This window comes from Channa argus, chromosome 4, assembly GCF_033026475.1.
Source record: "Channa argus isolate prfri chromosome 4, Channa argus male v1.0, whole genome shotgun sequence".
NCBI classification, from domain to species: domain Eukaryota; kingdom Metazoa; phylum Chordata; class Actinopteri; order Anabantiformes; family Channidae; genus Channa; species Channa argus.
Window position 1 is genome coordinate 4,163,785 of NC_090200.1, and position 23,737 is coordinate 4,187,521.

General features: G+C 38.9%; 3 protein-coding genes and 1 long non-coding RNA gene across 9 annotated transcripts in view; 1 reads left to right on the forward strand and 3 right to left on the reverse strand.

The window, feature by feature from the left end:
• LOC137125876 (uncharacterized) overlaps positions 1-1,888 on the reverse strand; it is a 21,479-nt gene extending 19,591 nt beyond the window's left edge. The window contains exon 1 of the mRNA XM_067502043.1: positions 1,794-1,888. The gene's annotated coding sequence lies outside the window, so the exon portion shown is untranslated. The remainder of the gene's footprint in view (positions 1-1,793) is intronic.
• Positions 1-10,574, reverse strand: part of LOC137125882 (carcinoembryonic antigen-related cell adhesion molecule 1-like) — a 15,171-nt gene extending 4,597 nt beyond the window's left edge. For 2 of the 3 annotated variants that reach the window (XR_010914233.1, XM_067502079.1), the window contains exons 1-4: positions 10,443-10,521; positions 1,228-1,377; positions 431-556; positions 178-332 (exon numbers count right to left, since the gene is read on the reverse strand). Coding sequence is in view for 2 of the 3 variants with exons in the window: in XM_067502079.1 (XP_067358180.1) it covers positions 178-332; positions 431-556; positions 1,228-1,377; positions 10,443-10,500 (489 nt within the window). In the remaining variant the exon portion in view is untranslated. Of the gene's footprint in view, positions 1-177; positions 333-430; positions 557-1,227; positions 1,378-10,442 lie in introns of all 3 variants that reach the window. The other variant, XM_067502081.1, reaches the window with a different exon arrangement.
• The window catches only part of LOC137125885 (uncharacterized), a 23,504-nt gene continuing 1,709 nt past the window's right edge, over positions 1,943-23,737 (forward strand). Inside the window, exon 1 of the long non-coding RNA XR_010914234.1 lies at positions 1,943-2,182. This is a non-coding gene — a long non-coding RNA (uncharacterized lncRNA). The remainder of the gene's footprint in view (positions 2,183-23,737) is intronic.
• LOC137125877 (polycystin-1-like protein 3) overlaps positions 14,547-23,737 on the reverse strand; it is a 9,461-nt gene continuing 270 nt past the window's right edge. The window contains exons 2-20 of one of the 4 annotated variants that reach the window (XM_067502045.1): positions 23,351-23,500; positions 22,496-22,621; positions 22,243-22,397; positions 21,566-21,662; positions 21,285-21,383; positions 20,662-20,748; positions 20,499-20,564; positions 20,322-20,393; positions 20,126-20,191; positions 19,756-19,830; positions 19,434-19,499; positions 19,266-19,316; positions 18,607-18,687; positions 18,444-18,509; positions 18,083-18,163; positions 17,933-17,998; positions 17,365-17,439; positions 16,930-17,046; positions 14,547-16,800 (exon numbers count right to left, since the gene is read on the reverse strand). In XM_067502045.1, the coding sequence (XP_067358146.1) occupies positions 16,724-16,800; positions 16,930-17,046; positions 17,365-17,439; positions 17,933-17,998; positions 18,083-18,163; positions 18,444-18,509; positions 18,607-18,687; positions 19,266-19,316; positions 19,434-19,499; positions 19,756-19,830; positions 20,126-20,191; positions 20,322-20,393; positions 20,499-20,564; positions 20,662-20,748; positions 21,285-21,383; positions 21,566-21,662; positions 22,243-22,397; positions 22,496-22,621; positions 23,351-23,500 (1,673 nt within the window). In that variant the 3' untranslated portion in view covers positions 14,547-16,723. Of the gene's footprint in view, positions 16,801-16,929; positions 17,047-17,364; positions 17,440-17,932; positions 17,999-18,082; positions 18,164-18,443; positions 18,510-18,606; positions 18,688-19,265; positions 19,317-19,433; positions 19,500-19,755; positions 19,831-20,125; positions 20,201-20,321; positions 20,397-20,498; positions 20,565-20,661; positions 20,749-21,284; positions 21,384-21,565; positions 21,663-22,242; positions 22,398-22,495; positions 22,622-23,350; positions 23,501-23,737 lie in introns of all 4 variants that reach the window. The other 3 variants (XM_067502044.1, XM_067502047.1, XM_067502046.1) reach the window with 3 other exon arrangements.

The following is a 23,737-nucleotide window of genomic DNA, read 5'->3' on the forward strand; positions in this document are numbered from 1 at the left end:
ATATGTATTAAAATACTTTATCTAGCTGTATGTTAGTACGTTCATCAATCCATTTACTGTACACAAAGAGCTGAACTTGTTCCTGATGAATGAATCCACATTCTAGTGGGGTTCTTGCAATGCAACCTATCATTTGTGGATGTGATTCACACATTAACATTATCATCATGTTTGTACCTTTGTTATTCTGAGTTCATTTGATGAATTCAGTAACTTGTCCTCTGCCATCCATGAATAGGTGACTGGTTCAGCAGTGGTGTCGTTGCTTTCACAGGTGAAAACACAGTGGTCAGCGTCACACTGTGAGGAGACGGTGGGTTTAGAGACACGGGCTGATGGATAAGGAGGAAAAAACGGCAGTTTTCATTTGATTTCAGGAGGAAAACAACCGTTATGTTACTCAAAGTTCATTCAGGGTCACGGTACTGACAGATAACCAGGAGCTGAGTCGTGCCGGTGACTTTGTCGTTGATCTCTGCTGTGTAGCTGCCGCTTTCACCTGGAGTCAGTCCAGTGATTGTTAGTGCTCCGGTTGTAACATTGAGGCTCCCGCGTTCTGAAAATACACACAATTATGGTTAGTTTCAAAACCGAGGAAACAGTTCTTTACTAGTGGGCCAAAATAATAAAAGGCCATTAGAAAAAAACTGATTTCATCTTTTAACCTTAATTTCATGTTATAGCCATTAATGGGATGTTAAGGGTCTAATTACTCCTTAAATCCATTTATTGTGATATATTAGGGATTTAAGTGGTAAAAAAAAAACTGAGCGTGAGCTGAGACACAATCTGCTCTAAATGGATCAGTTTTTCATGAGGATAAAGTGTAAGAGATGCAGACTAGCATCAAGAGAACTAGATGCATTTTGACCCCATAACATCCTTAATGTACCTCACTTCATAAACTGATCCATAATGGGAAACCTAGTTTACACATATTATCCAAACAAAACAATGATTTCCAAGATAAATAAACATAATTACATTAAGGTTTTGTTGACATATGATATTAAAGCAGGTGATTCTCTTCCATCAAAGTTCTTATAAATTTTATTTATTCATTTTTGTTAAATTGATTAGATTCCATACTTGATAGGAATTTAAAAGCTTTAACCCTTATTATTAGGGTTAAATTATTAATTATATTAATAATTATTAGTCTGTTTTATAATGAGAGTAAGATGCTATTTTACACAGACAATCTTCTCTGAAGTTGCCTGAATGTACCTTTAAATTGTCTGTAGCCATCAACAGGTCCCTGATACCACTCTATGGCAATGTCCTTCCCATGCTTCCACGTTATGTCGGTGATGGGACCCTGCACAGGGCCCGGTTTGAGGACAACTTCATCTCCCACTGCGCTGTAAACAGGTTCATCTGCAAAATAATATTAAAAACTAAAGTTAAAGTAAAATTACTAAACAGTAGGACGGGATTGTACTTTACTGTTGCAGATATCATTTCCTGGTTTCCTGGTAGCTACAGCTAAACTAGCTGTGGCCTAGTTGTACGCTCACATTAAAAGTTAAAAAATCTCACAAACTGCAGGACAAAACATTCATAACAAAGCTCATAGACATTAATAACAAGGACATGTTACACCTGTATATTCTAAATACAGACAATATATAAATAGGAATAGATTCCTACATACAGATGTAGCTACGTACCAGACTTCACAGTCCTCAGTGACAGAGCAATAAAGAAAACATGGACAAATCTAAACATCCTTTTGTCAAGACGCAAAAATGACATTGAAAATAAAAGTGGGTCAGGTCGTTTAGAAGCATTTGAAGGATATAAAAGCTGTGAAATACAAGCTCTCGATTAAAAGGAGCAAATCTAGCAAACTGACTGCGAAAGTGAAAATAAAAGACCCTTTCAGAGTTTGAGGAAGCTTGTGAGGAAGGTGTGGCTATAAGAAGCCAGGTCCCTCTCGTACCCCTACAGGTCAGAGTGTCTCCTTGGACGTGGGGTTGAAGTAAAGTAGTACAGTCTCTTTGGATGAGGCTGGTGGTACCTGTTCAGAGCTGCAGGGCTGCCTGCCTTTTTAGAATGGGGGATCTCGCCACATGGGTTTCTGGGACACCAGAATGCACATAAACACTACAAACGATTAGCCGCGACATTTGAGCTAATGCACTTCATGACAAGACCTGCAGAGTAAGACTTCAAAATCCGGGTCATTGTGCGGTTGAAGACCTCTCATCTCTTCTTATTTGAAGGCTGGATGACGATTCCTTCACCTGAAAAAATTCATCTAAATTAAGTAACTAAATTCATCCCTTCGAGTTCAAACTCACCTTCACATGGTGCAAAACATTTCAGATAATCAAATTCACTTTGGAAAAAAAAAACCCTTAATTTGGATGTAGTGGGAGTCAGAGTAGTACATTTCTGTAAAATGTCTCTGGAGTGTTGAGGAGAAAAATGCAGCCCCTTCATCTGAGGCTGTGACACAGAAATCCAGACCAAATCCTTCTCAACAGCCACATCTACCTGCTCATCACATTTCCCACTACAAAGTCCAAATAAATAGTGTTTAAAGTAAGAGCAAAATGGTGAAAGAAAAATTAATAAAATTAAATTAAATAAAAAAATTAAAAAAACTTCAAAGTACAATAAATCTACAACCATCCAGTTCTCAGGCAAATAATGAACCCGGAAAAAAATATATTTATAGTTATTCAAGTCACAGGGATGTGCAGGTCTCCTAAAGAGGAACATTCATATCTTTCCCATTATCAACTTTCATTAATAACAATAATAATACAGTTAAATGTGAAGGACAGCAGCCATGGGGTCACAATAAAATCCACTTGTTACCTCGGGTTCTGACTCTTTAAACATCCCATCGTGAACCTCTTAGCAGGAATCCTTTGCAAAGTCAGTTTTTTCAACACAGTGATTCAGTTTTCTAGTCAGCTAATGCAGAGTGCTAATGCTAAAGTTAATGTTTTGTATATTAAATACAGGATTTCTATGATGCAGCTTCAGCAAAGGTCCTCAAAGTCCCATCAGCAGCTTAGAAAGTGTGGGAGGACATCTAGTGGACAAAAAAGTAACAGCAAGCAATAGGAACCAAATCAAAATTAAAATACTTGTAAACAATTGTGTCTTAATAAAATAACAGGTCAAAGAATAAATTGCAGCTTTAAAATATGTGAATCTCAATCTTTGGCCACATCTCTGCATAGAGCATGTCAGGTCATAGAAGTCACAAGCCCCTTTGGTGAAGTCAGTAAGGAGACAGAAATACTTCAGGGTTTCAGGTTTAGCTCTGGTTTTGTCCATCAGCGTCCTGCTCCTGCACTGGTGAGTCTTGGACACTTGGGATGAACGTTGATTCTTCTGTCAAACAAAACAAGAGGTTTTTTTTAGCCACCAACACAGATCTGCCAACAAGGTGCCAACTTCCTGTTCACTGTGCACAAACACTCACATCCTCACTCTGATTCAGTATGAAAACACTTTACTCACCTGTTCTGTTGGTGCTTTTTGTTGAACAGTAGAAAGTTCCTACAGTCTTCACAGTGAATCTAAATCACTGTCATTTTATAAAGTAACTCCTAATAACCTCAAGGTGCTCAGACGTCCAGATATTGGGGGACAGACTGTCACTGTGGGTTCTGGACACTTTAGTAGTAAACTTGTAACCTGCATAACCTGCGTCTTTGTTCAGGACGGATACTTATGGTAAACAGAACATGGACACACATGATCCACAACTAGATTCTCAATGTAATTTACATTATTTTGTGGCTTCTTACCTTTTCATTACTTCCTTTTGTATAAGATGAAAAAGATGAGACCACCAATAAACATTATAGAGCAGATGATGAGCACTCCATAATACCATTTCCCTTCAAAAAAGTGAAAAAAACAACAAATGACTTATGTGGACACTTTGTTCCAATGTTGACAACTGGTCCTATGTGTGATAATGTAGGTTAGTACTGTAAAAAACAAACTCAAAGCAGGTAGAAGGTGCTTTACTAGATTCACATGTTGGTAAAGATGATTTGTGAAAACTAAAAAGTTGTGAAAGGGTTGTGGACCGATTCACTCATCTCGGTGCTGACTGGATTCCTCAGCTCACAGTGGAACAGCTTCTCTGACTCGTCCTGGAAATTGGTAGATAATTTGTTTAGAAGCTAATAAACAAAACGTGCATCTCACATTTGTAATAGGTTAAATGAAGCATTTCAAATTCCAAACCAATACAGTTATGCAAATATTAGGAGTGAACTGCATCGAGATAAACAATTGTCCATCTGGATGCATTGAAACCATCACAGAAGTAAGAATAAAAATACAAAAAAACTCAAGCCACATTATATAAGAAACAAAATTATAGACAGGACACGTCCAACTGCAAATAAAGTGAAAAAATGCACAGACAAAGTAAATATAGTAAATATACTATGTGTAAAAGTTGGCTTATATCATTTCTTTTGAATGTATTTGGACACAAGTATCACAATTCTGAGCTGATGGTGACAAATGTGTGAAACATCTACTAAGACATTTAGAAACCAGTGCAGTATGAACATGCACATCACAAGAAAGGCTCTAAATCAATATGTATGAAAGTACTTTATCTAGCTGTATGTTAGTACGTTCATCAATCCATTTACTGTACACAAAGAGCTGAACTTGTTCCGGATGAATGAATCCACATTCTAGTGGGGTTCTTGCAATGCAACCTATCATTTGTGGATGTGATTCACACATTAACATTATCATCATGTTTGTACCTTTGTTATTCTGAGTTCATTTGATGAATTCAGTAACTTGTCCTCTGCCATCCATGAATAGGTGACTGGTTCAGCAGTGGTGTCGTTGCTTTCACAGGTAAAAACACAGTGGTCAGCGTCACACTGTGTGGAGACGGTGGGTTTAGAGACACGGGCTGATGGATAAGGAGGAAAAAACGGCAGTTTTCATTTGATTTCAGGAGGAAAACAACCGTTATGTTACTCAAAGTTCATTCAGGGTCACGGTACTGACAGATAACCAGGAGCTGAGTCGTGCCGGTGACTTTGTTGTTGATCTCTGCTGTGTAGCTGCCGCTTTCACCTGGAGTCAGTCCAGTGATTGTTAGTGCTCCGGTTGTAACATTGAGGCTCCCGCGTTCTGAAAATACACACAATTATGGTTAGTTTCAAAACTGAGACGGCTGTAGCTCAGTTGGTAAGGCATTTGACTATGGACCACAAGGTCAGTGGTTCAATCCTCCTGGCTAAATGTTGAAGTGTCCTTGGGCAAGACACTGAATCCCAAGTTGCTCCTGGCAGGCACTGCCATCTGTGTGTGTGTGTGTGTGTGAATGGGAATCAACATTGTGAAGAGCTTTAGATAAAAGTGCTGTATAAGTGACAATTTTTTTTACCCTTTAAAACCGAGGAAACAATTCTTTACTAGTGAGCCATAATAATAAAAGGCCATTAGAAAAACACAGATTTCATCTTTTACCTTAATTTCATTATCCCATCATCCCATTTATGGGATGTTAAGGTTCTAATTACTCCTTAAATCCATTTATTGCAATATACAGTCATGGCCAAAATATCAACACTCTTGCAGTTCTGTCAGAAAATTGTTCCAATTGCAAATGTGTTGGTATTCATGTGCTTATTGTGTTTGTTTGCCCTGGATCGACACAAAAAACAGAGAACAAAAGTCAAACTTGTGTGTCACACTGAGCATGAAGAAAAGACAGAAGTGTAAAGAGAAGTCTGTGGATTTGAAAGAAAGAATTGTGGAAAAATATGGACAATCTCAAGGCTGCAAGTCCATCAACTTCCAAACAAATAAAATCTGATCTGCAAACAACTGAAAGTGATCTCAAACACAGTTTGCTCTAAATGGATCAGTTTTTCATGAGGATAAAGTGTAAGAGATGCAGACTAGTATCTTCTTCTGCGGGGCGGCGGGAACTTAGTTGCTCCTGGTGTTGACTAGTTGCATAGCAGCTCCCCCATCAGTGAGTGTGAACAGGTTAATAAAAAGCAGTGTAAAGCACTTTGAGTGCCAATAGGTAGAAAAGTGCTATATAAGAGCAGAACATTTACCATTTCTTCTTCTTCTTTTCCTTTCAGCTGTTCAGGTGTCGCCACAGCGAATCATGTGCCTCCATCTAACTCTGTCCTCTGCATCCTCTTCTCTCACACCAACTAACTCCACCTCAATCTGGCCTCCCTGACTTTATCTCCAACACATCTAACATGAGCTGTCCCTCTGATGTCCTCATTCCTGATCCTGTCCATCCTCGTCCCTCCCAAAGAGAACCTCAACATCTTAAGCTCTGCTACCTCCAGCTCTGCCTCCTGTCTTTTCTTCAGTGCCACTGTCTCTAAGCTGAAAAACATCTCTGGTCTCACCACCGTCTTCAACAACTTTCCTTTCATTCTCGCTGATACTCTTTTATCACACAAGACACCTGACACTTTTCTCCACCCGTTCCAACCTGCCTGCACTCGCCTCTTCACCTCTTTTCCACACTCACCTTTGGTCTGAACCGTTGACCCTAAGTACTTAAAGTCCTGCACCTTCTTCACCTCTGCTGCCTGTAACCTCACTGTTCCACCTGGGTCCCTCTCATTGACACACATGTATTCTGTCTTGCTGCGGCTAAGCTTCATTCCTCTGTTTTCCAGAGCAGACCTCCACCTCTCTAGATTTTCCTCCACCTGCTCCCTGCTCTCACTACAAATAACAATGTCATCTGCAAACATCATAGTCCAGGGAGATTCTTGTCTAACCTCATCTGTCAGTCTGTCCATCACCAGAGCAAACAAGAAGGGGCTCAAAGCCGATCCTTGATGCAGACCCACCCCCACCTTGAACTCCTCTGTCACACCTACAGCACCTCACCACTGTCCTACAGCTCTCATACATGTCCTGCACCACTCTAACATACTTCTCTGCCACTCCAGACGTCCTCATACAATACCACAGCTCCTCTCTCTGCACCCTGTCATACGCTTTCTCTAAACCTACGAAGACACAATGCAACTCCCTCTGACCTTCTCTGTACTTCTCCATCAGCGTCCTCAAAACAAATACTGCATCAGTTGTTCTCTTTCTAGGCATGAAACCATATTGCTGCTCACAAATGTTCACCTCTGCCCTTAGCCGAGCTTCCACTACTCTTTCCCACAACTTCATTGTTTGGCTCATCAGCTTTATTCCTCTGTAGTTGCCACAGCTCTGCTCATCTCCCTTGTTCTTAAAAACAGGCCCCAGTACACTTCTCCTCCAGTCCTCAGCATCCTCTCACTCTCCAAGATCTTGTTAAACAAGCTAGTCAGAAACTCCCACTGCCACCTCTCCTAGACACTTCCATACCTCCACAGGTTTGTCATCAGGACCAACTGCCTTTCCGCTCTTCATCCTCTTCAACGTCCTCCTCACTTCACTCTTACTAATCTTTGCTACTTCCTGCTCATCCATCAACTCTTCAGAGTTTTCCTTCCAACTTCCCATCACACCTGTCAATATATTTCCATCCTTATCTTTAATCACAATAACCTGCTGCACATCCTTCCCATCTCTATCTCTTTGTCTGGCCAACCTGTACAAATCCATCTCTCCCTCTTTAGTGTCCAACCTAACATACAAGTCCTCATATGCTCTTTGTTTGGCCTTTGCCACCTCTACCTTCACCTTACGCTGCATCTCCCTGTACTCCTGTCTACTCTCTTCAGTCCTCTCAGTGTCCCACTTCTTCTTAGCTAACCTCTTTCTCTGTATACACTCCTGAACTTCCTCTTCCACCACCAAGTCTCCTTGTCCACTTTCCTCTTTCCAAATGACACACCGAGTACCCTCCTACCTGTCTCCCTGATCACATTAGCTGTAGTAGTCCAGTCACCTGGAAGCACCTCCAAACCACCTAGAGTCTGTCTCAGCTCCTCCCTGAAAACTACACGACATTCTTCCTTTTTCAACTTCCACCACTTGGTCCTCTGCTCTGTCTTTGTCCTCTTCATCCTCCTCACCACCAGCATCATTTTACACACCACCATCCTGTGTTGTCTGGCTACTCTCTGCCCTACCAATACTTTACAGTCACTGATCTCTTTCAGATTACAACATCTACACAAGATGTCGTCCACCTGAGTGCTTCTACCTCCGCTCTTATACATCACCCTATGTTCCTGCCTCTTCTGGAAGAAAGTGTTCACTACAGCCATTCCTATCCTCTTTGCAAAGTCTACCACCATCTGTCCTTCTGTGTTCCTGTCCTGAAGACCAAATCTGCCCATCACATTCTCATCACCCCTGTTCACTTCACCTACACGTCCATTGAAATCTGCACCAACCACCACTCTCTCACCTCTGGTGATGCTCTGCATCACTTCATCTAACTCACTCCAGAATTTCTCCTTCTCTTCTAACTCACATCCTACCTGTGGTTCATAACCACTAACAACATTGAACATCACTCCTTCAAGTTCCATCAACCTGTCTGATACTCTTTTCACCTTTAGAACATTCCTCACCAACTCCTCTTTCAGGATAACTCCTACTCCATTTCTCTTCCTATCTGACCCATGGTAAAACAACTTGAACCCTGCTCCTAAGCTTCTAGCCTTGCTACCTCTCCACCTGGTCTCATGGACACAAAATGTCCACCTTCCTTGACTGCATCATGTCAGTCAACTCTCTAGTCTTTCCTGTCATAGTCCCAACATTCAAAGTCCCTACTGTCAGTCCTACATTCTTAGCTTTCCTCTTCTCTCTCTGCCTACGAACACACCTTCCTCCTCTTCTTCTTCGTCTTCAACCAACAGTAGTCCAATTTCCACCGCTACCCTGTAGGTCAACAGCACCGTCGTTGATAACGTGGGCCCCGACCGATCCGGCACTGAAGTCTTTGTCACAGACTTGGGACTGGCACAAGAAGACACTGGCTTGTGCCCCCTTGTGGTTGCATTAGATTGCAGACTAGTATCAAGAGAACTATATGCATTTTGATCCCATAACATCCTCAGTGTACCTCACTTCTGTGGAACATTTTACTTGAGTGTGCATTAATATTTTCACTTTATTTGTGTTAATAACTCATATGAAACATGTGTTATTATAGCTAAGAGAAGTGTACAGAACATGACTAGAATATTGTACAAGCGATAGTAAAACTGAGCATAGTGAGTGTGTGCGTGTGAGATATAGGGTGAAGAATGAATGTGGGTTGTTTTGCAGAAGGCAGAGGGGGGTGGCAGCTGAAGAACAGGAACCAGCCTCAACGTATATGTCTCCAAATAGGGAAGAAAACATTGAAAGGGGCACTTCCGGAAGAAGCTGCAGCAGCAATAAAACAGACTGACTATATAAGATTGGGTCAAGGGAGAGACAGGCTGTCAGGCTTTGTGCCCTGACACTCTTTGTGTTGTTGCAAGGGACAAACTCTGACTCAGAGCTCCGATTATATTTTCTCATCTGTTTATATATTTCATATTCAGATGAATTGTAACCAGGATTGAACTAAAATAATAAAATCTCGTTCTGAGAATAAAGTCGTAGTCCTTCTCATCTACTTTGGACACGCTACAATTCATAAACTGATCTATAATGGGAAACCTAGTTTAAAAATATTATCCAAACAAAACAATGATTTCCAAGATAAATAAACATAATTACATTAAGGTTTTGTTGGCATATGATATTAAAGCAGGTGATTCTCTTCCATCAAAGTTCTTGTAGATTTTATTTATTCATTTTTGTTAAATTGATTAGATTCCATACTTCATAGGAATTTAAAAGCTTTAACCCTTAATTCTTAGGATTCCTACCTCTTAAACACTAATCCAGACGGGAAACACACTAAAAACCCATTAATATGTTGTGATTCATTGAAATTAGCTTATTAAGGGTTTTTATGTTTTGATCTGTGCCACACACAACAAACTAAAACTACTACTACTACTTTCAGGGTTAAACCAAGAATTAGGCTGTTTTATAATGAGAGTAAGATGCTATTTTACACAGACAATCTTCTCTGAAGTTGCCTGAATGTACCTTTAAATTGTCTGTAGCCTTCAACAGATCCCTGATACAACTCTATGGCAATGTCCGGTCCATGCTTCCACATTATGTCGGTGATGGGACCCTGCACAGGGTCCAGTTTGAGGACAACTTCATCTCCCACTGCGCTGTACACAGGTTCATCTGCAAAATAATATTAAAAACTAAAGTTAAAGTAAAATTACTAAACAGTAGGACGATTGTACTTTACTTTTACAGATATCAATTCCTGACTAAAGTAGCTGTGGGCTACTTGTACGTCACAATAAAACTTCTCACAAACTGCAGGACAAAACATTCATAACAAAGCTCATAGACATTAACAACAAGAACATGTTACACCTGTATATTCTAGATTCAGACAATATATAAATAGGAATAGATTCCTACATACAGATGTAGCTACGTACCAGACTTCACAGTCCTCAGTGACAGAGCAATAAAGAAAACACTGACAGATGTAAACATCCTTTTGCTAACTAACAGAAAATTTGTCATTAAAAACAAAAGTGGGTCAGGTCTTAAAGTTTAGAAGCATTTGAAGGATATAAAAGCTGTAAAATAAGAGCTCTAGATGAAAAGGAGCAAATCTAGCAAACTGACTGGGAAAGTGTAAGTAAAAGACCCTTTCAGAGTTTGAGGAAGCTTGTGAGGAAGGTGTGGCTATAAGAAGCCAGGTCCCTCTCGTACCCCTACAGGTCAGAGTGTCTCCTTGGACGTGGGGTTGAAGTAAAGTAGTACAGTCTCTTTGGATGAGGCAGGTGGTACCTGTTCAGAGCTGCAGGGCTGCCTGCCTTTTTAGAATGGGGGATCTCGCCACATGGGTTTCTGGGACACCAGTATAGAGAATAACAATGGCATGCAAGACTCACATACAGACCCACTTGTTATTATTATTTTTTAATAGAAAATAAAGATTTTGACATAAGTATAAGCACTGAGCCCTCGCAGTTAAAAAAGTTAATAATAATCTTTAATAAATCTTCCTGAATGCACATAAACACTACAAGCAATTAGCTGCGACATTTGAGCAAATGCACTTTGAAGCATGTAGTGACTAAATTCATCCCTTCAAGTTCAAACTCACCCTCACGCAAACATTTCAGATAATCAAATTCACTTTGGAAAAAAAAAAACTCTTAATATGGATGTAGTGGGAGTCAGAGTAGTACATTTCTGTAAAATGTCTCTGGAGTGTTGAGGAGAAAAATGCAGCCCCTTCATCTGAGGCTGTGACACAGAAATCCAGACCAAATCCTTCTCAACAGCCACATCTACCTGCTCATCACATTTCCCACTACAAAGTCCTAATAAATAGTGTTTAAAGTAAGAGCAAAATGGTGAAAGAAAAATTAATAAAATTAAATTAAATAAAAAAATTAAAAAAACTTCAAAGTACAATAAATCTACAACCATCCAGTTCTCAGGCAAATAATGAACCCGGAAAAAAATATATTTATAGCTATTCAAGTCACAGGGATGTGCAGGTCTCCTAAAGAGGAACATTCATATCTTTCCCATTATCAACTTTCATTAATAACAATAATAATACAGTTAAATGTGAAGGACAGCAGCCATGGGGTCACAATAAAATCCACTTGTTACCTCGGGTTCTGACTCTTTAAACATCCCATCGTGAACCTCTTAGCAGGAATCCTTTGCAAAGTCAGTTTTTTCAACACAGTGATTCAGTTTTCTAGTCAGCTAATGCAGAGTGCTAATGCTAAAGCTAATGTTTTGTATATTAAATACAGGATTTCTATGATGCAGCTTCAGCAAAGGTCCTCAAAGTCCCATCAGCAGCTTAGAAAGTGTGGGAGGACATCTAGTGGACAAATAAGTAACAGCAAGCAATAGGAACCAAATCTAAATTAAAATACTTGTAAACAATTGTGTCTAAAATCTTTGGCCACATCTCTGCATAGAGCATGTCAGGTCATAGAAGTCAAAAGCCCCTTTGATGAAGTCGGTAAGGAGACAGAAATACTTCAGGTCTTCAGGTTTAGGTCTGGTTTTGTCCATCAGCTGCCTGCTCCTGCACTGGTGAGTCTTGGACACTTGGGATGAACGTTGATTCTTCTGTCAAACAAAACAAGAGGTTTTTTTTATCCACCAACACAGATCTGCCAACAAGGTGCCAACTTCCTGTTCACTGTGCACAAACACTCACATCCTCACTTACCTATCTCATCAATACCCAAATCACAGACACCACAGCTGTACAAAGCCACTCACCTGATCTGGGAGCTGGTTTATCACTGACACGTCGACAGAAGATGGTGCTCAAACTGCCAACCAAGCTCTGTGCGGTCACTCGCTGTACTTCATATCAGTTACAAAGAGGTCAGATGAGTTACCCATTTCTCTACAATACATCTGGTATGTAACAAGACTGATAGACATCTTTAAATATTTAAGTTAAATTATCACTATTATAATTTATAATTAAACATTCTTGACTAAAGTACAGAACAGACTGGACATAATATTAACTGATTTGTAAAATATGCAAAAAAAAGTGACCAATCTCATGAAAACTGTGATTACAAAGTATGTAGTTCTTACATTCTGCTGTAACTTGTTTTTTCTTTATTAAAAATAAATAAATGTATAAAACATAAAGTTCAGAAGGTTTCAGTTTTAAACAGAACATGGACACACATGATCCACAACTAGATTCTCGGTGTAATTTACATCATTTTGTGGCTTCTTACCTTTTATTCTGTTCTTTATGTACAAGATGAGAAAGATGAAAAAGATGAAACACATGAAACCACCAATCAACAGTTCAGGGCAGGTGATGAGCACTGTATTATACCATTTCCCTTCAAAAAATGATAAAACAAAAGAACAACAAATGACTTTTGTGGACACTTTGTTCCAATGTTGACAACTGGTCCTATGTGTGATAATGTAGGTTAGTACTGTAGAAAACAAACTCAAAGCAGTTAAACTCCTAATAACCTCAAGATGCTCAGACGTCCAGATATTGGGGGACAGACTGTCACTGTGGGTTCTGGACACTTTAGTAGTGAACTTGTAACCTGCATATCCAGCTCTAATTAAGCCAGTCTCTGATGCTGCCACTAAAATACTTAGTGAGCTTTCTTTCACATTACCTGAGTTTCCTCAAACACTGTCAGATACAAAAACTCTAATTCTCCTCTAAGCTGAACTATGGAAACAGGCAACTCACCAGCTGTTGCCTCTGTAGCATTAACAGGTCATCTAGTCCAAAATGAGCCACTACAATCAAACACTACAGTTTTATACTATGTTGAAGTTGACACCATTCATCATTTTATGCAGCTAATAAAAAATGAACCACTAACTGATCCAGGAGCTTCATTGTGTCATAAGGTATTTGAATGATGATTCAAACTTCATCACCTTTATCCACAAGTGTTTTTGCGTTTGCTTTGCCAGCACCTGGCATCCTGACTGTGTCTTTGTTTAGGACTGATACTGATGGTAAACAGAACATGGACACACATTTTGTGGCTTCTTACCTTTTCTTTTTTTCCTCTTGTATAAAATGAAACCGATGAAAAAGATGAGACCACCAATCAACAGTACAGGGCAGATGATGTGCATTCTATTATTCAGTTTCCCTTCAAAAAAGTGCAAAAAAAAAAGCTCATAGACATATTAATAACAAGAACATGATAAACATGTATATTCTCCTTTATACATAGATAAATAGGAATAAATTGGGAGGCAGCTACGTACCAGACTTCACAGTCCTCAGTGACAGAGCAATAAAGAAAACACTGAAAGATGTAAACATCCTTTTGTCAAGACGCAAACATGACATTGAAAACAAAAGTGGGTCAGGTCTTAAAGTTTAGAAGCATTTGAAGGATATAAAAGCTGTGAAATACAAGCTCTTAATGAAAAGGAGCAAATCTAGCAAACTGACTGGGAAAGTGAAAGTAAAAGTCCGTTACAAAGTTCTAGGAGGTGTGTGTGAGGAAGGTGTGGCTGGAATAACAAGGGGTTAGAGTTAAACCTTTATGTAGAAAAGTACTTTAATATCTTCGATGTAAATACATAAAGACCCCAGAGATACTGCATCATAAATCTTTATCATTTTATACTTTGTTCTCATGATTTTACAAATGCAGCTGGATGACGATTCCTTCACCTGAAAAACGCACTCTGACCAGTAAAGTGAAGCGTGTAGTGACTAAATTCATCCCTGCGAGTTCAAACTCATTTCAGATAATCAAATTCACTTTGGAAAAAGAAAAGCTCTTAATTTAAAGAGCTCTTCTCCTCTTAGTCACTACTCTCTAGCTTTGTAGTAGGTTGTAGTGGGAGTCAGAGTAGTACATTTCTGTAAAATGTCTCTGGAGTGTTGAGGAGAAAAATGCAGCCCTTCATCTGAGGCTGTGACACGGAAATCCAGACCAAATCCTTCTCAACAGCCACATCTACCTGCTCATCACATTTCCCACTACAAAGTCCAAATAAATAAAGTTTAAAGTAAGAAAAAAAATACAAAAAGAAGCAAATCAATGTAGTGTTTTTTTAATGTACCCATAAACCCATAAAATTAAATAAAATAAAAATACAAAAACAAAACTTCAAATTACAATAAATCTACAACCATCCAGTAACAAACGTGCACATTTCCCAAAAATGAACATAACATTCATATCTTTCTTATTATCAATTTTCAATAATAATAATACAGTTAAATGTGAAGGACAGCAGTCATGGGCTCACAATAAAGCACCTTGTTACCTCTGGTTCTGACTAAGATTTATAAAATCCCATCGTGACCCTGTTAGCAGGAATCCTTTGCAAATACAGTTTTTTCAACACAGTGATTCAGTTTTTGTCACAGCTGTGAGGCTGATTCTTGTTGCCCTGGTGATCAGCACTCTCTCGTCTCTCCTCTGTTCTCTTGGTCTCTCCTGGTCCCCAATCAGCCTCACTCCGTCCACCTGTTGGTCCTCTTGGCCAGAGAGTGTCTTGTTGCTCGGGAGAGACGAAAGACGATCAAATCTGTCAAGTCAAGTCGTCTGTTTTTCTGTGATGTTTTTGGGGATTTTGTGTTTTTCTCTGAGTTTCTGTCTTTTTTTTCCCACCCAGTAAGTGACTTTTTTACTCTCTGCATGCAGATCAGAACGTAGTGGATTATTATTCAAGAAGAGGATTTTGTGCAACTCTGAGGGTTTGAGTTTCCTTCTCCCCTGCACATCTTCAGTTTAGCGTATTTTAGCTAATGCACAGTGCTAATGCTAAAGCTAATGTTTTCTACGTTAGAAACAGGATTTCTATGATGCAGCTTCAGCAACAGTCTTCAAAGTCACCAAATCTTAAACACCAGCAGCTTAAAGTGTGTGGGAGGAAATGTAGTGTTACAGCAAGTAACAGCAAGCACAGAGCCCCAGATCTAACGTAGAACACTAGCACTAGTAAAAGTCACCAACAATCTTCTCTTTGCTTCAGATAATGGACTTGTGTCCATACTTGTCTTACTAGACCTTAGTGCCGCATTTGACACCATTGTCCACAACATTTTATTACAAAGACTGGAACTTGGATTTGGAATTAAAGGAACCACACTGCATTGGTGTAAATCTTATCTGTCAGACAGATTCCAACTTGTTCGTGTTAAGGATGAATCTTCTTTCTGCACAAAGGTTAGTTATGGAGTTCCACAGGGCTCTGTGCTAGGACCAATACTTTTCAATCTTTATATGTCACCTTTAGGCAAAACTATTAGGACACATTCCATAAACTTCCACTGCTATGCAGATGATACCCAGCTCTATTTATCTGTGAAACCAGAAGATACTAACCAATTAGTCAAACTTAAAGGATGTCTAAAAGACATAAAGACCTGGATGTCCTACAATTTCCTTCTTCTAAATTCAGACAAAACTGAAATTATTCTATTTGGGCCTAAAAACATGAGAAATATGCTTTCTAACTATGTATGCTTTGGATGGCATAAGTCTGGCCTCCAGTACTGCGGTGAGGAACCTTGGAGTTATTTTTGACCAGGATTTGTCCTTTATCTCACATATAAAACAAATCTCTAGAAAAGCCTTCTTCCACCTACGGAACATTTCTAAGATTAGGAGCATCCTGTCTCAAAGTGATGCCGAAAAACTGGTCCATGCATTTGTTACTTCTAGGTTGGACTACTGTAATTCCCTACTTTCAGGATGCCCCAGTAACTTCCTAAAGACCCTGCAATTAATCCAAAATGCTGCAGTTAGAGTGCTGACTGGAACTAGCAAGAGAGATCATATTTCACTTTCACTAGCTTCTCTCCATTGGCTTCCCATTAAATCTAGAATAGAATTTAAAACCCTGCTCCATCATATTTAAAAGATCTCATAGTACTGTATCGCCCGATTACAGGCCTACTTGTGGTTCCCAGAATTTCCAAAAGTAGAATGGGAGGCAGAGCCTTTAGCTATCAAGCTCCTCTCTGTGGAACCAGCTTCCAATCCAGATTCGTGGGGCAGACACCCTCTCTACTTTTAAGACTTAAATTGAATTGGTAAATAACGGTGCCTTAATGACCTAAGAGGTCACAGAATAAATTACAGCTTTAAAATATGTGAATCTAAATCTTTGGCCACATCTCTGCATGGAGCATGTCAGGTCATAGAAGTCACAAGCCCCTTTGGTGAAGTCGGTAAGGAGACAGAAATACTTCAGGGTTTCAGGTTTAGGTCTGGTTTTGTCCATCAGTGTCCTGCTCCTGCACTGGTGAGTCTTGGACACTTGGGATGAACGTTGATTCTTCTGTCAAACAAAACAAGAGTTTTTTTTTAGCCACCAACACAGATCAGCCAACAAGGTGCCAACTTCCTGTTCACTGTGCACAAACACTCACATCCTCACTCTGATTCAGTATGAAAACACTTTACTCACCTGTTCTGTTGGTGCTTTCTGTGAGTGCAGAGGTTTCCTGGTTGTGAGTGGATATTCCTTGGTCCTTTAAACAGTCACTGACTGATGTCAGGTCCTGATTGGATCCTCCAGGCACCTCTGAATTCATGAATAACATGTAAGTATACAGCACTAACCCAGTGACCATAATGTGTCTTTCAGTCTCTAAAATCGTCTCTGAAACGTCAAATGATGAAAGAACTGTCAAGGTGAAAATTGCTCTTCCTTCTTTTAAATGGTTTTAATAGCTTCCATCTTTTACACCCATTTCCTTTCATCAGAGACTCTGACATCAGTTAAATAATCAGTCAAATAATGCAGTAAAAACGGTCAACAAAATGTGTGTGTGACAACTAAAACAATCAATCTGAAAAATCCTTCACCTGATCAACCATCAGTTCTTCATAATCCACTCACCTCTTTCCTTGCTGTTCTCCAGGGGGGCAGTAGGTGTCAGCACGTGGTTCATGGATACTTCAACCGCTGAAACTACTGATAAAATTACAGTCAAATATCATATTCAACGTTCTTCACTACTTTTAAAATCTCACAACCTCATAATCTCCTACACACAATAACATCTCACTCACCATTTTCAGGTCTGGTCTCTAAAGGACCATTATCTATCTCATCAATACCCAAATCACAGACACCACAGCTAGAAGCCAGAGCTCTGCTCGCCATTTTCATATCAGTTACAAAGAAGTCAGATGAGTTAATCATTTGTCTACAATACATCTGGTATGTAACAAGACTGATAGACATCTTTTAAATATCTGACTTAAATTATCAGTATTATTTTTTATAATTAAACATTCTTGACAAAAGTACAGAACAGACTGGATATAATATTAACTGATGTGTAAAATATGCAAAAAAAAGTGACCAATCTAATGAAAATTCTGTTTACAAAGTATGTAGTTCTTACATTCTACTGTAACTTGTAAAGAACTAGTTTGTCCAGGATATGTAACAGTTCACTCACCGGTTTCACTGCTGGATTCTGGAGCAGCATCTGATGTCGGGTCCTGATTGGATCCTCCAGGAACCTCTGAATTCATCAATAACATGTAAGTATACAGCACTAACCCAGTGACCATTTTTTATAATCGAAAATAATAAAAATCTAACTCACCTTTTTCGTTGACTGCATCCTCGGACGCAGTCTGGTTTGTGGGGACCTGGACTGGTGGTATCTCTAAAATCGTCTCTGAAGCTTCAAATGAAGAGAGAACAGTCAAGGTGACAAATTGTTCTTCTTTCTTTTAAATGGTTTTAATAGGTTCCACCTTTTACACCCATTTCCTCCATCAGAGTTGTCTGTGAGCACTGTCACTTACAAACTGCAGATGAATTTGTAGGTTTTGTAATTGTTGTATGTTTTTATCAGACTAAACTAAATACTTAGAAATTCCCATTTAGTAAAAATGAGAAAGAAAAACACAGTGGGACTCACTTCCTCATTTTCCTCTTAGATCTGATAACATCACACTCACCATCTTTACGGCCGGTTTCTGAGGGACCATTAGTTGCAGGACCATGGTTGGATCCTTCAGGAGGCTCTGAATTGATAAATAGCAAATGCTCTGTAATTAAATATCACTTATCTATCTCATTAATACCCAAATCACAGACACCACAGCTGTACAAAGCTCTCACCTGATCCGGTAGCTGGGTTATCAGCGACACGTCCGGTGTAGGTAAAACTGCCAACCGAGCTCTGTGTGATCACTCGCCGTACTTCACATCAGTTACAAAGAAGTCAGATGAGTTACCCATTTCTCTACAATACATCTGGTATGTAACATGTTACTCTAGCTGATACAGACTGATGGACATCTTTTAAATATTGAAAGTAAATGATCACTATTATTATTTATATTTAAATGTTCTTAACAAAAGTACAGAACAGACTGGACATAATATTAACTGATGTGTAAAATATGCAACAAAAAATGACCAATCTAATGAAAATGGTGTTTACAAAGTATGTAGTTCTTACATTCTACTGTAACTTGTTTTTTTCTGTATTAAAAATAAATAAATGTATAAAACAAAGTTCAGAAGGTTTCAGTTTTCTAATGTTGAACGATAGAAAGTTCCTACATTCTTCACAGTGAATCTAAATTACTGTCATTTTATAAAATCATCATCTATACGTGGAAAAATTTTTCTTTATCATTCTAACCAAAACATGCAGCTCCCAGGAAAAAGGACAATGGAAAAACATAGTGGACACTGCTCAACAAAGCTGCACCTGAATAACTACTGCAGTTTTTACCTTCACTCCCACTGAGTTTGATGAACATTTTACACACCTGCTTCATTTGTAGCGTCTGTCAGGACCTGGTCTGGTGATGCTCCGACGTCTGAAATCAGTGATGACATCACAGTCAAAAGACCCGAGAACTGTTCTCTGTTTCTACACAAACAGACCCCAGGTTTTACCGTCCTAGTTGGTCCAGGATATGTAACAGTTCACTCACCAGGTTCACTGCTGGATCCTGGAGCAGCATCCGATGTCAGGTCCTGATTGGATCCTCCAGGCACCTCTGAATTCATGAACAACATGTAAGTATACAGCACTAACCCAGTGACCATAATGCGTCTTCCAGTGGAAAGTGTAGTTCTGTGCTTTCAAAACTGTTCAAAAAGTCTAAAAAGACACTGGGATTGATGTGTAGGGACTAAGCAATGCAGCAAACCAGCTTGAGAAAGCAGCCTGAACATTTCTGTGGCCTTATTGTAGATTCATCATCATTCATTCATCCATTTTTTATAATCGCAAATAATAAAAATCTAACTCACCTGTTTCATTGACTGTATCCTCGGACGCAGTCTGGTTTGTGTGGACCTGGACTGGTGGTATCTCTAAAATCGTCTCTGAAACGTCAAATGATGAGAGAACTGTCAAGGTGACAAATTGTTCTTCTTTCTTTTAAATGGTTTTAATAGCTTCCACCTTTTACACCCATTTCCTCCATCAGAGTTGTCTGTGAGCACTGTCACTTACAAACTGCAGATGAATTTGTAGGTTTTGTAATTGTTGTATGTTTTTATCAGACTAAACTAAATACTTAGAAATTCCCATTTAGTAAAAATGAGAAAGAAAAACACAGTGGGACTCACTTCCTCATTTTCCTCATTTTCCTCTTAGATCTGATAACATCACACTCACCATCTTTACGGCCGGTTTCTGAGGACACATAGGATTCTGGGTCCCCGCTGGATCCCATCAGAGGCTCTGACATCAGTTAAATAATCAGTCAAATAATGCAGTAAAACAGGTCAACAAAATGTGTGTGTGACAACTAAAACAATCAAACTGAAAAATCCTTCACCTGATCACCATCAGTTCTTCATAATCCACTCACCTCTTTCCTCGCTGTTGTCCAGGGGGGCAGTAGGTGTCGGCACGTGGTTCATGGATCCTTCAACCTCTGAAACTACTGATGAAATCACAGTCAAATATCATGTTCAACGTTCTTCACTGCTTTTAAAATCTCACAACCTTCATCATAATCTCCTACACACAATAACATTTCACTCACCATTGTTATGTCTGGTCTCTGAGGGACCATTAGTTGCAGGAACATTGTTGGATCCTTCAGGAGGCTCTGAATTGACAAATAGCAAATGGTCTGTACTTAAATATTACTTATCTATCTCATCAATACACAAATCACAGACACCACAGCTGCAGAAAGCACTCAGCTGACCCGAGAGCTGGGTTATCAGCGACACGTCGATAGCAGATGGGGCTCGAACTGCCAACAAAGCTCTGTGTGGTCGGTCGCCATTCTTCAAATCAGTTACAAATAAGTCAGATTAGTTACCCATTTCTCTACAATACATCTGGTATGTAACATGTTATTGTAGCTGATGACGACTGATGGACATCTGTTAAATACTAAAGTTATAATTTAACTATTATTATTTTTCATAATTAAAATTTGATTTTATTTCTACACTGAACTATGGAAACAGGCAACTCACCAGCTGTTGCCTCTGTAGCATTAACACGTCATCTAGTCCAAAATGAGCCACTACAATCAAACACTACAGTTTTATGCTAAGTTGAAGTTGACACCATTCATCATTTTATGCAGCTAATAAAAAATGAGAGCGAACCACTAACTGATCCAGGAGCTTCATTGTGTCACAAGGTATTTGAATGATGATTCAAACTTCATCAACTTTATCCACAAGTGTTGTTGCGTTTGCTTTGCCAGCACCTGGCATCCTGACTGTGTCTTTGTTTAGGACATCAGAACATGGACACACATGATCCACAACTAGATAATTAATATAATTTACATCATTTAGTGGCTTCTTACCTTTTTTATTCCTTTTGTAGAAGATGAAAATCATGAGAGAGAAGATACCACCAATCAACAGTACAAGACAGATGATGAGCACTCTGCTATACAGTTTACCTTCAAAAAAGTGCAAAAAATAAAAAAATCAACAAATGACTTATGTGGACACTTTGTTCCAATGTTGACAACTGGTCCTATGTGTGATAATGTAGGTTAGTACTGTAGAAAACAAACTCAAAGCAGGTAGAAGGTGCTTTACTACATTCACATGTTGGTAAAGATGATTTGTGAAAACTCACGAGTTCTACCAGTTTTGAAAGGGTTGTGGACCAATTCACTCATTTCAGTGCTGACTGGATTCCTCAGCTCACAGTGGAACTGCTTCTCTGACTCGTCCTGGAAATTGGTAGATAATTTGTTTAGAAGATAATGAACCAAACGTGCAACAATTGTCCATTTGGATGCATTTAAACCATCGCAGAAGAAGTAAGAATAACAAGATTGAAAAAGACAAAGAAAACTCCGGCCACATTAAATAAAAAGAAATTATAGACAGGACAGGTCCAACTACAAATAATTAAAAAAAAATGCACAAATATAATATAGTATGTATATGTACATAGTATAATATAGTAAATATACTGTGTATAAAAGTTGGCTTATATCATTTCTTTTGAAGATATTTGGACACAAGTATCACAATTCTGAGCTGATGGTGACAAATGTGTGAAACATCTACTAAGACATTTAGAAACCAGTGCAGTATGAACATGCACATCACAAGAAAGGCTCTAAATCAATATGTATGAAAGTACTTTATCTAGCTGTATGTTAGTACGTTCATCAATCCATTTACTGTACACAAAGAGCTGAACTTGTTCCTGATGAATGAATCCACATTCTAGTGGGGTTCTTGCAATGCAACCTATCATTTGTGGATGTGATTCACACATTAACATTATCACCATGTTTGTACCTTTGTTATTCTTATTTCCTTTGATGAATTCAGTAACTTGTCCCCTGCCATCCATGAATAGGTGACTGGTTCAGCAGTGGTGTCGTTGCTTTCACAGGTGAAAACACAGTGGTCAGCATCACACTGTGAGGAGACGGTGGGTTTAGAGACACGTGCTGAGGAATAAGGAGGAAAAAAAGACAGTTTTCATTTGATTTCAGGGGGAAAACAACCGATATGTTACTCAAAGTTCATTCAGGGTCACGGTACTGACAGATAACCAGGAGCTGAGTCGTGCCGGTGACTTTGTTGTTGATCTCTGCTGTGTAGCTGCCGCTTTCACCTGGAGTCAGTCCAGTGATTGTTAGTGCTCCGGTTGTAACATTGAGGCTCCCGCGTTCTGAAAATACACACAATTATGGCTAGTTTCAAAACCGAGGAAACAATTCTTTACTAGTGGGCCAAAATAATAAAAGGCCATTAGAAAAAAACAGATTAAGTGGTTGTTACTTACTATTATGTCTGAAAAAAAAACTGAGCGTTAGCTCAGACACAGTTTGCTCTAAATGGATCAGTTTTTCATGAGGATAAAGTGTAAGAGATGCAGACTAGTATCAAGAGAACTAGATGCATTTTGACCCCATAACATCCTTAATGTACCTCACTTCATAAACTGATCCATAATGGGAAACCTAGTTTAAAAATATTATCCAAACAAAACAATGATTTCCAAGATAAATAAACATAATTACATTAAGGTTTTGTTGACATATGATATTAAAGCAGGTGATTCTCTTCCATCAAAGTTCTTATAAATTTTATTTATTCATTTTTGTTAAATTGATTAGATTCCATACTTCATAGGAATTTAAAAGCTTTAACCCTTAATTCTTAGAATTCCTACCTCTTAAACACTAATCCAGACGGGAAACACACTAAAAACCCATGAACATGTTGTGATTCATTGAAATGAGCTTATTAAGGTTTTTTTTGGTTTGATCTCTGTCACACACAACAAACTAAAACTACTACTACTACTTTCAGGGTTAAACCAAGGATTAGTCTGTTTTATAATGAGAGTAAGATGCTATTTTACACAGACAATTTCTCTGAAGTTGCCTGAATGTACCTTTAAATTGTCTGTAGCCTTCAACAGGTCCCTGATACCACTCTATGGCAATGTCCTTCCCATGCTTCCACGTTATGCCGGTGATGGGACCCTGCACAGGGTCCGGTTTGAGGACAACTTCATCTCCCACTGCCCTGTAAACGGGTTCATCTGAAAAATAGTATTTTAAAAAAAAATATTTAAGTAAAATTACTAAACAGTAGGACGGGATTTTACAGATATCAGTTCCTGGTTTCCTGGTAGCTACAGCTAAACTAGCTGTGGCCTAGTTGTACGGTCACATTAAAAGTTAAAAAATCTCACAAACTGCAGGACAAAACATTCATAACAAAGCTCATAGACATTAATAACAAGATGTTACACCTGTATATTCTAGATTCAGACAAT